Source organism: Trachypithecus francoisi, unplaced genomic scaffold, assembly GCF_009764315.1.
Source record: "Trachypithecus francoisi isolate TF-2019V2 unplaced genomic scaffold, Tfra_2.0 Lachesis_group7, whole genome shotgun sequence".
Lineage (NCBI taxonomy): Eukaryota > Metazoa > Chordata > Mammalia > Primates > Cercopithecidae > Trachypithecus > Trachypithecus francoisi.
Window position 1 is genome coordinate 95421301 of NW_022681472.1, and position 14807 is coordinate 95436107.

The following is a 14807-nucleotide window of genomic DNA, read 5'->3' on the forward strand; positions in this document are numbered from 1 at the left end:
ATGCATGTACGTTAGATCTTCTTTGCCTAGCTTCTAAGTGTGTCACTTTCTCTTTAATCCTCTTTCTTTCAATGGTTTTTTCTCCTCTCTTTTCATCTTCTGCTTCCCTTCATGTATCTGGCAGGTATATGTAACTCACTGGAAACTACATTGCTGGAAAAAAAAATTCTTCTCATTCTTTCCTAAGTATATCCGTCTCATTTCTGAGTTTTTCTCATTCAGGTTTATGTCATTTTTTTGTACTTTTTCTTCATGTCTTTTAGCTCTTTATGGGTTTTTGTATTTTTATCAGCTTTTGAGCACGTTCTCGTATGTTATCTCGCTGTTTATGTTTTCACTAGGATCACTTTACATAAAGTTTGGCCATAAGCCTTTTCTGTTGACCATCTTTACATGAAATTAGTTTTCATGAATGTCTAGGAGAAATGATTCAGGATAGCTCTTCTAATTCTAGTAAATCTACACACTGTATTCTGTGTTTGGGGTTGGTACTCAAGAATATAAGAAATTACTTTCGAGACCACTGAACTCTGTTCTCCTCCCCCAGTTTCAGCCAGACCTTCTCTTTCCTTGGTTCTGCTATCTCACCTCTGTTCCTAGCAGCTTCTCCACAGGTGAGGCTTTGTTCTAGAGGAATTACTTGCACTCATCTGCCTTTGGAACATAAAAACTCCTCCACATATCTACTGCTGTTCTCAGCTTGGCCCACTGAGCTGTCCAATAAGTACCTTCTGGCTGTCTGGGGATTCCTGGGTGTGTGTTTCTGGCTTCCTCTTGTGCAGATGGTGAAACCGTGTCGTTATTAGTGGTTTGTCCACTTACATGTTGGGGTCTGTGGGGATACTCTGGTATCTGGTTTTGCTGTATATTTTTGCCTATGGGTATCTGGTTTTTCTATTCTAGTTGTTCAGTCTATGTGACTGAATAGTTCATATGTTCAAAACCTATGACAATTTGTCACCATCTTCCAGGACTTCTAATTTTAAACATAAAATTCCAAGAAATCAGAGATTTCAAGTATTATAAGGATCATAGGAAAAGAATATCCTATTTTGTGGGTGAAAAGTTGACTTCTCTTACCCTAGGCTAGTAGATATCTGCCAAGTATCTGAAGATAAGGGAAATAATTTGCTTTCTGATGTTTCATTTAGAAACAATTTCTAAAATTCACTTAGAAATCAAAATAATATATCAAAACGGTGCTCCACAAAATCTTTTTCTTATTTTTTATTTTGAAAAACATCGAGCCTACAGAAAAGTTACAAGAAGAGAAATGAAGATCTGTATCTCTTTATCTAAAGCCACTTTTTTTTAAATAATTTCAACTTTTATTTTAGATTTAAGGGGTACATGTGCGTGTTTGTTACAAGAGTATACTGTGTGATGCTGAGGTTTGGGAAATGAATGATTCCGTCATCCGGACAGTGAGTGTGGTACCCAAGAAGTGGTTTTTCACCCCTTGTCCCCTCACTCCCTGCCTTCTTGAGTAGTCCCTCATGTCTGTTGTTGCCACCTTTATGTTCATGAGGACTCAGTGCATACCTCCCACTTATATGTGAGAACATGCCGTATTTGCTTCTCTATTCCTGCGTTCATTTGTTTAGGATAATGGCTTCCAGATGCATCCATGTTGCTACAAAGGCCATGATTTCATTCTGTTCTATGGCTGCAGAGTATTCCAGGGTGTATATGCACCACATTTTCTTTATCCAATTCACTACTGATGGCCACTTAGGTCAGTTCCACATATTTGCTATTGTAAATAGTTAAAGCCACTAATTTTTAATAATTTGACATTTTTACTTTATTTCTCTCTAGATTCACATTCACATTGTATTTTTTTTTCCTTCACCTTATTAAAGTAAGTGCAGGCAAATTATTTTTCACTCTTTTTTGAAACAGAGTCTCGCTCTGTTGCCCAGACTGGAGTGCAGTGGTGCGATCTTGACTCACTGCAAGCTCCGCCTCCCAGGTTCATGCCATTCTCCTGCCTCAGCCTCCCAAGTAGCTGGGACTACATGCAGCCACCACCACGCCCAGCTAATTTTTTGTTTTTGCATTTTTAGTAGAGATGGGGTATCACCATGCTAGCCAGGATGGTCTCCTGACCTCGTGATCCACCCGCCTCAGCCTCCCAAAGCGCTGGGATTACAGGCATGAGCCACTGCGCCCAGCCTGATCTTCACTCTTAAATGCTTCTGCATTTATTTCCTAAGAACAAGAATTTTCTGCTATAATTTCACTTTCATTCTCATACTCAATATATTTGTCATTGATACAATACTATTATCTTATAGTATTCTATTTCCTCAATTGTCCCAAAAAAAAGTCTTCTTTTTTAAATCCAGGATACAATTAAGGATCATGCACAGCATTTGATTGTTATATCTCTTCAATCTTCTTTAATCTAGAACATTCTTCTCACCTGCTTTCATAAAATAGGAATTATAACATTTACTTTATAGAGTTTTTACAAAAATTAAATAGAAATAATGCCAGAAAAAAAGTGGCTAGCCCAGTCTTTACATACAACATGTGACAATGTTCAATAAACATTAATTATCTTCCAGCTGTCTATGGCCCACACTGAATCCAGGATCCCAGTTTGTGCAACAGCTATGCAGGTTGCTGTGAATTTTTTAAGCGGCATTTAACTTCAGTAACCGTAATTAATGTGAGTCCATGCCTGAGAATCAAATTGGGTCCACATGTGGTCCCCCGTTAGATGTCTCTGAGATTGTTAGACTGTGAGCTACAGGGGGTCGTCTCCCAGTTCCCAGAGGCTACGAATAAGCCTCTCCAACTGAGTTTAAAGCCGCTTCGCTTAAGGGCGCAGCAATGGTCTCGTGCTTCCTCAGACTGAACTGCATATAACAAGGCATCCTCCACGGACCAAGCCCTGAGAGGTTCTTTGTGCCTACCTTGTGCTCCATAAAACTTGACCTGGTTTCCTCTGTACGACTTACCTTCGAGATTCGCTGTCTCTTTCTGCCACATGCTATGTGAACAACCAGCCAGAGCTCCTATTCACTGTTGTTAATAAAGGGGCATCTCATGAGTAACCACTATGTGCCATGACCAGAAATCAGGCAAATCACATTTACAAACCACTCATGACCATAATTCGGGGTCAGGCCAGCCTCACATTTACAAACCACTCGGTGACCATAATTCGAGGTATGATTTCGTTTTATTTTAAAAGATAGAAGAAGGTATTCCCAGACTACAAGTCCCAAATTCAATTTTGCTCAGTTTTTCTCTCTGACCTCAGAAGGGCAGAGAGAATACCCCCGTCTGCTCTATAACAAAAGGCAGAAGCACAATAATAACAGGACAAAATAGGTCTGCATTGAACATGTAAATTCAAACAACCAAAACACAAAAAGCCAAGCTTTCCCCTTGGAAGCCTTCCCCACTGTTCCTCAGGAATAAGACGACCCCAGCAGGCCATGGGAGAAACCACAGTCACCATTCCCTCACTGCTGGCCTGGAGTCCACATGCCAAGATATACCCCTGGTGTAATATCCAGTCCCAAGTATTCCAGGGGCAGGTGCTGGGCACCATTTATTCTGCCAAACTTCCTTCTTGGGCAAAAGAAGTCAGAACCTATATAACCTTCTGTCTACTGATTAAAAAGAAAAAATGCAGTTGAGTGGTATAAAGGTGTTTACAAACAAACAAAATCCATTTCATCAAACATTTTTAAGTCTTGGTATAATTGTAAATCCTCTTGACTTTTTCATATTCTAATGTGTCCAACCCTAAATCTCTTTTTCTACCTTTGTGAATAATATAAAAAGAATATTTTACCAAGTACCAGCACTATACAAGAAGCTCGTGCTGACTATTTGAACTGCAGAGGGTGCACAGAGCAAACTCTATGGAGGGCGTCTGCTAGGGACTGAGCTGCGTTCCCCCTTCCCTAGCAGCATCTACTGAAGGCCTAACCCACAATGGGACAGCTTTAGGAGGTGTGGCCTTTGGGAGGTAATGAGGTTTAGAGGAAGCAATGGGGGTGGAGCCGCTCTATGAGATGAGTACCCTTGTAAGAAGGGGTGGACACCAGAGCTGCCTCTCTCCTCCACGTGGGGGCGCGGCACGAAGGTGGCCATCTGCAAGCTGGGAAGAGGGCCCTGCCTCACCAGAAAATCACCATGGCTGACACTCTGATCTCAGACTCCCAGTCTCCAGAGCTATGAGGAAATAAATCTTGATTGTTTAAGCTGTTCTGTCTGTGGTATTTTGTTAGGGGAGTCTGAGTTGGCGGATAGACTCCACACTGCCTCCAAATGAATGCTTCATAATTTGGCATAATCAACCTATGAAATCTTTTTTTTTTTTTTCTTTTTTTGAGATAGAGTCTCACTCTGTCACCCAGGCTGGAATGCACTGGCGTGATCTCGACTCACTGCAACCTCCGCCTCCCAGGTTCAAACAATTCTCCTGCCCTCAGCCTCCTGAGTAGCTGGGATTACAGGCATGCACCACCATGCCCAGCTAATTTTTGTATTTTTAATAAAGACAGGGTTTCACTATGTTGTCCAGGCTGGTCTCAAACTCCTGGCCTCAGGTGATCCGCCCGCCCTGGCCTCCCAAAGTGCTGAGATTATAGGTGTGAGCCACCACACCCAGCCAATCTATGAAATCTTATCTCTAATAAGTCCTAATGTTACAACAAATGTAAACTTCCATTTCTTCCACACTCCACCTCCTTATAGATATCATCAGACTTTGAAGGAAAACTTTATCATCACAGCTAATTAGATGTCTAAAGAATCACAGCATTTTTTACTTGAAAAAATGCAGTAATTCCTACATTCCACTAATTTAGAATGACCTGCTGGTAAATGAGAACAAAAGAATAAAGAGTAAGAATTAAATCATCTAGATAAAAAGTACTTTTATTACTTTCAGACACATACAGTAACTCTCTGTTAACAAAGTACCCAGGAGATGTCTCAGGCAGCTTGAGTTAATGAATGACAAGTGAGTTACAAACAGCAAACAGCAGGCATCAAGGGATGGGGGTTGCTACACTGTATCTAGGACCCTGACGTGCTAATTAAAATTAGGAAAGTGCTTACCATCACTGAGATCCTGCAGGAGATTCTCCTGGCAGGAGAAATCCAGCTTCACTTTGATGTTGACTGTGAACGTGGCCACCTTCCCAGGCTGCAAAGGGAACTGAGCAAGGGTTTCTTCCAGCTTCCAGCTCAAGAAGTCACCATACAATTTTTCTATAATAATAACAATGACAGTGATGAGGATGTTGTAACTGAGGGAGTATGGGACTTACCAATCCCCTAGAAAATTCTGATGCATTCTCAAAAGCAAAAGTAAACGAAGAGCTTTTAAAATGTGTAAGATCACAGTGACAAGAACACTGCAGAACCAGGAAGTGTTGCAAGGCAATCGTCCCTGTTTATGAACAAGGCACAGGGAGGAGGAAGAACAGTCCATCTCTAGAGGCACCCAGCTCAAGCCAAGCCATCTCGATGCCTTAGTGACCAACTTCTTCTCATTGACCAAATTAATGCTGTTTGGCTCTTATAAAGTAAATCAGAGTTAAACTACATTTCTCCACAATGAATATTTGCTCTAGTACATCACCTTAAAGAGAAACAGATCCAAGTGTAGTAGGGAAAGTATATATTCAATATGAGACACCTCTTCAGAAAAAGAGAATACAAAATCAAAACCCAAGCGGGACGCTTTGGCTCATACCTATAATCCCAGCACTTTGAGAGGCTGAGGCGGGGTGAATCACTTGAGATCAGGAGTTTGAGACCAGCCTGGACAACATAGTGAAACCCCATCTCTACGAAAAATAACAAAATTTAGCCAGTGTGGCAGCGGACATCTGCAATCCCAGCTACTCAGGAGGCTGAGGCAGGAGAATCGCTTGAACCTGGGAGGCAGAGATTGCAATGAGCCAGGATCACGCCACTGCACTCCAGCCTGGGCAACAGAGTGAGACTTCATTTCCAAAAAAAAATATCAAATCACAGAATTAAGGACAGCACCTTGGGAAAGGCCTCCTGGAAGAGGTGTTTCCCTTGCTTTCTTGTACATACACCATGGTCTTTAATTAAAAATTCTTCAATGTTAAGTCACATGGCCTTGACTCTGGTGCCTTTTTGACACTGACTAACTCAAGTGCCATGGAGACCAATGATCCCTGGAGTCAAGGTTTCTTCGTGTGTAAAATGGGGATAACAATTAATACACCGCAGAATCATTTTACAGATTCAACAAAGTACTATCTAAAAGCACCAAGAAGACCACAGCACTGTAAGAACCTCAGGCAACATGGGAGGAAGGAGGACAGGGAGGAGACACAGGGAGGCCATTGCTGGTGCCCCCTGAAGTAGCTGCGTCTCTCCCCAGCTCCAGTTCCTAAAACCCAGGCACAGTATGACACGCTACCGAGACATCCACCAAAACTGGGAGGGCTCCAAACGGCCTCACCACAAGTCCTTCCTGACTCTGCTCCTGCAGACACAGGGTCCCTCAGCCAGGCAGGCTTCCTAGGCGTGGAAAGCAGGTGCAGCCCTGTGTATCCTGAGCAGTGGGTGTCAGTTCCCGGCCAGTCTGGGAGGGACTGAAATAAGCCGGTCACATCCTCCCCAGAGAGCCAGGGGCAGCCCTCCCTCTCCATACCCCAAAGCCCGCCTCCCCCAGCCCCTGGGCAGCTGCTGTCTCTGTTCCTGAGTGCAGCCCCATGTGGCCCTACATGGCATGGAATCCTCCTTCCCCAGCTATGAGTGTCTGTGACCAATGAACTGCTGTCAGGTGCACATGTCCTGTGTCACGCGCTAGGTGTCTGGCTGTCCCCACATGGTAGGGCAAGAAACCCTCCCGACCATCACAGGGGACAGGAAGCCATGAGTATGGGACCCTCCTCCTACTAGGAAGGGCCCAGCTTCCAGGCTCTGCAAAGGCCCTCCTCTTGGTGCCCCTCCAGCCTAGGAGGCAGGAGCGACTTGCTGCTTTCCCACCATCCCTTTCTGGGAACCAGTTCTCTACGCTGAGCATCTTCGGTCTGAATAGGGAGACAGTTTTAGAGAGATGAAGCCACTTATCCACGGTCACAAACGATGGAATCAGTCTAGAATCTGAGATCCAAATGATTCCAAAGTCACATTCACCTCCCGCATGAAGATCTTTCATGGTGACATTCAAATATGAAGACCTGGTCGGAGAACCCAGAAATGAACCTCACAGGAGCTCAGTGGAAGACGGAGAGCTTGACCAAAATCCCCAGGAAAGAAAAAAGATACGTGGTGTGCTACCTCCAGAACACGAGGACAAGCTGAGCTACAAAATAAGCAGACATATTCCTGGCCGGAGGTGTGTTCGACCATGGCACAGTCCTGCAGAACTGGCCAAGCTCCCTCTGGAGCACATCTGACAGATGGCGTTTATGTCTCCATGTTTCCTTAAAGAAGGATACTAACACAGAGAGACAGATCCAGGGGACAGTGTCCTTGAAAAGTGTTTAGAAACCACGTCACATTCATTTATTTACTTAGTCATTCACAGAACACCTCAAATGTGCCAGACACTCCACGTGTTACCTCACTTAATCCTCCCAACAACCAGTGAAATCATGGAAGGAGGTTAGCATATGTAACAGGTCATTCAGCTGTCAGTGGAAGACTTGGCACATATCAGATGCTCAATGAATATTAGCTGCTCATCAGCATCACCCAGTCTACCACCTTAGATGGTGTTCAGATGCTTTGTAAACTGATACCATTACAGTATTTTAGAATGATCTGGGAAAAGATAGATGGCTGGGAAAAGGATGATGGAATTGTTGAGCAGTCAACTTTAATGACAGCCTGAGGAATGAATCCCTACGTTCATATGATTTCGAGAAGCTGCGGGCCGAGCACAGTGACTCACGCCTGTAATCCCAGCGCTTTGGGAGGCCAAGGTGGGCAGATCACCTGAGGTCAGGAGTTTGAGATCAGCCTGGGCAATATGGTGAAACCCCGTCTCTACTAAAAATACAAACATTAGCTGGGCATGGTGGTGGGTGCCTGTAGTCCCAGCTATTCGGGAGCCCAAGGCATGAGAGTCACTTGAACCAGGAAGGTAGCGGTTACAGTGAGCCAAGGTCCCGCCACTGCACTCCAGCCTGGGCAACAAAGCAAGACTCCGTCCCAAAAACAGAAGAAGCTGTGGCCATTGGAGGAGATTCTTATAGGAATTTAGCGACAGAAAGGGAAATGGAGAATTGGAGGGAAGTATTATCCAAAACTCAAAGTGGGAGATGGAATGGGTCAACAAGAATCACCTAAAGTAGAAGAAAGTACATCACATCCGATTATAGCCACTCTAATTACAGGATGAAAATCTAAACACTTCAGTCAAGCTTTGGGGGCAAAGGGTACAAAATGCTGGTCACTTTGGTATTTCGCGATGATAACAGGTTAGTGAACTCTCTGTTTGGAAACCTGCTTCAACACACAACATTTGGCCCTCGGCTGCTCAGGGGAATGTGTGGATACTCACATATGTGATTTATCCTTTAGAAAGTAAGTCACTCAGTCAGAGAAAGAACAAAGATCTGTCTCCAAATGGGAAAAAAACTTCAAAGCCATCTTACAGCTGAGAAAGCAGAAGGAAAAGGAGAGTCTGACACGAAATCACATCATCAACTGGGTTGCTGCTTTCTTCCCACTCCTTCAGAAGGGCTCTGACAACATCTTGGCTAGGTAAGTGACTTCCTTCCTTCCCACCTGCTCTCTCAGGCCATGCCAGTTCTCTGCCTACTCAATGTGACCTCCTCCATGCAGGGCTCCGGGGCAGGCCCACCTGGTTCTGCTTGGTTGCCACTCTACGTGTATTCTGAGAATCTACCCTCCCACGAGACACTGGAGTCCCTTTCCATTGTGCTCTTCTGTAGGTGCTGACACATCTGTGGGCCGCTGCAGAAGCTGTGGTTAAACACAACTGAAACTACAGGCCTGGGTTCAAACCCCAGATCTCACCTTTCTAGCTTGCCCTTGGCTGTGTTACTTTCCTGGGGTCTCAGCTTCCCCTTCTTTTACAAGTAAAGCGGGGAGAAATACCAGCACCTACTTCCAGGGCTGCTGTGAGGGTTAGCGGGTTTAAAACATACAGAGTACTTAGGACAGGGCATAGGGTCCACTGGGTCTCAGTTAAGTGTTTGCTCTTATAATTATTCAGGTTTGGCAAGAAGACCACCAATGATTGGGGCTCGTAGCCTTCCATGCCTGCTACTTCCTGCTACTTCCATTACGGGATAGTCCCAATAAGCGTTCAGGTGTTTGAGCTCTCCCTCTGTGCCAGGCACTGTCTGAAGTTCCTATACGAAGGACAGAGGAGGCATGAGCATCAGCCATAGTGCAGAGTAGTTAGCTTACAGCAAACCCTTGGCTCCTTCTAAAATCTCCATATGCCAGCATTATCCACCACATCATACGAATGAGCAAACTAGAGTTCAGAGAGATCAGGCAGCTTTCCTAAGCCTTCAAAGCTAGGATGTCCCGGAGTCAAGAAGTGAACCCTGGCCCTCACACCCATTCACCATGCCTCTGTCCTCTGGCAGCTCAGAACACAGTTGCTGCCTCTTGTCCACGCAGCAGCGCTCGCACCGACCTGGGCCTCTTCTGCGCTGAGGTAACCTGTCCACCTTCCTTCTACTTCTCCTCCAATGGCACTCGGAGGTGCCATCCTGACGATACTACTTTAGACCCAGCTTGGTTTGTAAAGAAGCCTCCCCAAACAGGAGCCCAGGAGTGGGAAAAAGGGCCCCATGCAGTATGGGCGCACAGGGAGGGAGGAAAGAAGCACGCGGCCTTTCAGAAGTTGACATCTGGTGATGCCTCCAACAGACTCCTAGCACAGGGGGTCCCGGAATATGCCGAATGCTTTCTCAAGTCCAGACCTCTGCTCCCTCATGTGCCCACTACCAGAAATGTGCCCACTACCTACCTTCTCTGCCTGGCTGGATTTTCTAGAGCTATTTAATACCCGGGTCCAGGGTATCTACTCAGATATGCAACCATCTCACCCCTTGCTCTTAGGCTGGAAGCCCTCCCGCCACGCCTGCAAACACCTGCACACGCCTCCAGGACAGACTCCAGCACTCTGCACCCAACTGTGTGAGTTGATCTTTCTGTTTGTAGCTATCACTGTGATGTGAGTGTGAGGAGAACTGCATCACTGTCCTTTGGCAAAGTAAGTAGTCATTCTTCAGATAAATATTTATTGAGTGTCTCCTGTGTGTCAAGCTCTGTAGCGGGCACGAAAAAACACATCAGTGGGCACACAGGCCAGTGACCACTCTCCCGGGGCTCATGGTCTGACAGAGGAGACAGAAATTAGGCAGGAAACTGGACACAAGACAAACTCCCCAAAGAGACCACCATTCAGACACGACCTGAGGGAACAGGAGGGCTCGAGGAGGTTCAAAAGAAGGAGAGTGACCCTGTGTGACTAACTCTGGACTTGCTCTCTGCGTTCACACGCTCCCTGGCACACGCAATGGATTTGACATTTCACTCAAAACTCCTCACACACAGGGCTCTTGCTATCTTCTTCCTCTATAATAATCTGTGGAACATAAAGATTTTAGATGTTTGCTGATAATTTCTTTTATTCTTGGAGCACTAACCTAGTCCTCTATCTGCTCTGCAGCACTGTGATGAGACTTGGATTTTACATTCTATTACTGCCCATTTCATTCATTCAATGGACACTTACTGCAGAGCCTTAAAATATCCTCCTGGCAGGCGCTATGTAAGTTCTGGGGACAGAGATAAAGAAGATGCAGCCCCTGCCCTCTGGGGAGGTTGTCTCTGATTGTAGGAAGAAATGGTATGGGGGCCACAGGAGAAGCCCCCAAAAGCTGGGACCAGATGAGAGATGAGGCTTCTCTCAATCTAAAAATTTCTGTAAAATGTACAATACCATTACACAAACAACAGGTTCAACAACTGCTTGCTGAATTAATTGCCCAAGCCAGGGCAGCATATAACTGAAAGAAGACTTGCTGTGAAGTAAAAGGTGAACCTGCTAGGGTCCCAGACCTCTATAAAATACCTCGTTCTTTCAGCTATCAGTCTAGTGTATCAGGACTGTACAACTAAATTCAAACACTATAATTACAGCACTATCCTTGCCTGTTGGGATGGCTTTTCATTTCTTAAACGTGCTTCAACTGAGAGATGAACCTTGTCAAAACGGACCGTGAATGCCCACCAGGCTTCCCCATGGTCATGGCTGCAGGATGCATCAGACACCCAGATCAGGAGGAGTGGCTTGTAATGGGAGACATGAAACTAAAGAAATACCACCTGCCAAACACAACCCAGAAGGAAGAGAAGAGGGAGGAGACAAACATTTAGCATGCTAGTTACTGTTACTTAAATCACCATCACCAGCCATCTAACCTCTACGGGGTACTTCCGTAAAACAGGTCCTAAGACCTGTACATCTACAGACTCATTAAATCCACACACTGACTATCTGAATAGGTCCTGCCATCACACCCATTTTAGGGAAGCTGCTCAGGCCATGCAGAAGTGGGTATAGCCAGCACTCAATATTCTGCTCTACAACCCACCCCTTAATAAGTTCACCGGCTTAATCCTAAAAGCCTGTGAAATCGTGCTGTAGTTCCATTTTAAGAAGTGTACTTTTTTCCTCATTTTTTTACAGAGACATGACATACCAAAGACCCCGAACAACTAACTGGGAGTTTGATTTTCAGGAGCTCCCAAGTGGCAGGCCAGACGTCTTCATCCCCCCAGCCCTCCCTGTGTTATTTATTTACCATCCACGCTCCTGAGGCGCTGAACATGTCAGGACTCACAGAACCCATTCAAAGGCATTTCACTTTGTCTTAAGATCAGCTTGGTTTGTAAACTTCTCCAGCGTGACCCTAGAAATGTGTAAAATGCTGAACCGTACCAGAAAGCCGCTGCAATCGTGTATACGAGGGGGCAGCAAGTTGAATGACTTTTAGTCATTCAGGAATTTCAATGTCTTTCTAGGAGACACACCAGTAAACCCATTCAATGTGGTTAGTCAACATGCAGCAGAAATAATACAGGATGTGCAGTGGGAATTCAGTTCAATTCAGTGCACACGTCTGCCTCCTACACTGAGCCGTGAGCTCCTCAGGACAGGGTTCCTGTATTATTCATGTGCCTGCATGCTGACTGGCATGTCAATGTGCTGTAAATGTTTGATTGTTGAATAATACAAAGCCAAGTGAGGTAAGTGTTATTGTAACAGAATATAAGCAACGCAATGGACAGTAGAAGTGGCATAATTAATTCTACTTGAAGGGCTTGGGAAAGCTTTCAGGAGGCGGCAGTGGATGGAACTGCAAATGAGGGATAGACTGGGATGCACAGAGGACGTCTGGGAGTAAGCAAAGTTCCGAATACCTAAAAGTGTGTTCAAAGACAGCCGGAGTACAAGGGCTGTGGCGGTACATTCCGCACTCCCCAGGGCGGAGCCCTGGATCGCATTCACCTGGGTGTCCCCAGTGCCCGACACGATGGCCACCACGTAGGAGGTGCTCAGTACGGGCTGCTGAGGAGTCCACCAAAGGCAAGAGCAGCTGGCAGTCATAAAGACAGACAGACAGGGGAGCACCAGAGGGAGCAACCACTCCAAAAAAGAGCAGAGAGGACGATCCCTCTGCTGCCCCCACCCTGCCCACTGCTTTCACAGGACAGCTTGCACCTGTTCACCACTGAGCCTCCCATTACTCTCAGAGCTCCAGGACGACTGTGGTCCTGCTCCCTAAGCCACAATACCTAAAACACAGTGGGTATTGGGGAAGTGTGCAAGAAAGAAAGGGAAGGAAAAAGGCGGGCAGCCAGCCACAGGATGGATTTCACTGAATGCTGGGCTAAGAAACCAGGGATACAAAAATGATTTCAGAAAGGTTTTAGAAAGGTGACAAATGAGTTGACATTTTTATAAGATGACAATGGCAGCAGCATCAAAGATAACAGCACCTTACAGGAGGAACTAGCATTTACCAAGCCCTAACTAATGCCAGGTACTGTATTAAGTGCCTTACATGTAGTATAACAACCAGAAGAGCTATAGAGTACCAGCTCCACTAGGAGGGGACAATGGTCACAGACACAAGTAACTTGGTCCAGGTCACCCAGCCAGTAAGTGGCAAAGCCACGACTCTAACAAAAGTCCGTCTGATCCTAAATATTATAATGTTGACCATCATAAGTAAGTTGAAAATTGAGGGAGGCCTGACCTAGGGGCTTCCTGACTAGTCTGCTGGCCTGGCTACCCGGAGCCGGCTGCTGCAGCTGTCCTCGGCTCCATCTCCACCTCTGTCCACGCCCAGATATGCAAGTGGGACTTGGTGTCAAAACTGAAGCAGAGATGGGAGAAACGGAATCCTTTCCCCCGCTCCCCAAGACGCTCTACTCTATGACAATACCAAGAAGTAGAAGCCACTTTTCTCCAAGACTGATTCCTAAAACTTTGCCCTGCCTTGCCATATTTTTTTTTTTAAGAAAAGAATTCTATAAAAATAGCCTAATAAAAGCACCTTGGAAACAGACCAGACCAGAAAGTTAGAAAGCCCAGTAGGGTGGGTAGCTCTCATGTGGCACTTCAGCCAGCTTCTTACCGAACCCCTCGGGTCCTGAGAATTGCACGAGTAACAGGTTTCCCTTTGTCAGCAGGAGCCAAACGTCTCCCCACCATCGGCGCTGCTCATGGCCTCCCAAGGTGCTTCTCGCACTCTTGCCTTTCCCGGGCACTGCCCGTGGCCTCCCAAAGTGCTTCTCACCCTCTTGCCTTTCCTGGCTTCCTTCCCTGTGTAACGAGCAGGGCTTATGCTGACTCTACTAAGTGGCTTCTAGTTTGGATTTGCTATGGTTTTAATACAAGTATACCTTTATTCATCTGGGGAATTGTTACATTTCACCATCCCAGAAAGTCTGAGAACAAGGGGAAAGCTAAGATAGTTTCTGAAACATCTTAAGGAAAAAAAAAAAAAAAAAAAGGAGGGGGATGGAAGAGAGAGACAGAGAGAGAGAGATGAAGCCAGGAAATGTAGACAAAGGCACCTGTCTTCCTCAAGCGGGGCACGCATTTGCTTATTTCAAGTCAGCCTTAACAATTTGGATGTTCTGGTTTTCCAGTCCCTGGCAGACTAAGGAAGCCAAACCATCAGTCCTGGGACTACAACTAAACAGCTACTCCTACCCCACCCACCCTATGCTAAGCACTGTGTTAGGTCCTCCAGAGACAGGAGCGCGTGTTCTGGGATGACCGAACGAGAGAGGGACTGGATCCTGGTAAGTGTCCAGATGAGAACACCAAGCCTCCAGCAGTCGGTCAACTGGCTCAAGACAAGTCACACAGCTAATAATATGAGACGCCAAAACCCACGTTCTTGTCATCACGCTAGCTGAACAGGGCTGTGCCAGACAACCTGCACTGACAGAGGCAACGAGCAACAGCAACACCCACGAGAGAGAGAGGAAAACCACACAGAAACCGAGAGGGCAACAGGCCGGCCTGTTCCACCTACGCAGAAGCAGCAGAGTGCAAGAAGAGATTCGACACTGCACCCCCAGGCCATGCCCAGGCCAGTAACTGAGGAATGTTCAAAGTCCCACCTTCAGAATCCTACTATTTCCAAGTATAAGGTATGCTCAGAAGATGTCTAACCGCACTGCTTATTTGTGTATTAAGTTCTATAGCTTAAGAGTGACATATTCAAACAAGCAAATCCACACACATGGGAACAGCTTATTCCCCTCTGATGCCAAATAACCAA

The 14807-nt window shown here is 45.7% G+C and overlaps 1 protein-coding gene across 1 annotated transcript in view; it reads right to left on the reverse strand.

Annotated features, from left to right (window-relative positions):
* Nucleotides 1-14807, reverse strand: part of TRAPPC9 (trafficking protein particle complex 9) — a 705809-nt gene that overhangs the window by 521256 nt on the left and 169746 nt on the right. The window contains exon 14 of the mRNA XM_033202702.1: nucleotides 5086-5238. Coding sequence (XP_033058593.1) covers nucleotides 5086-5238 — 153 coding nt within the window. The remainder of the gene's footprint in view (nucleotides 1-5085; nucleotides 5239-14807) is intronic.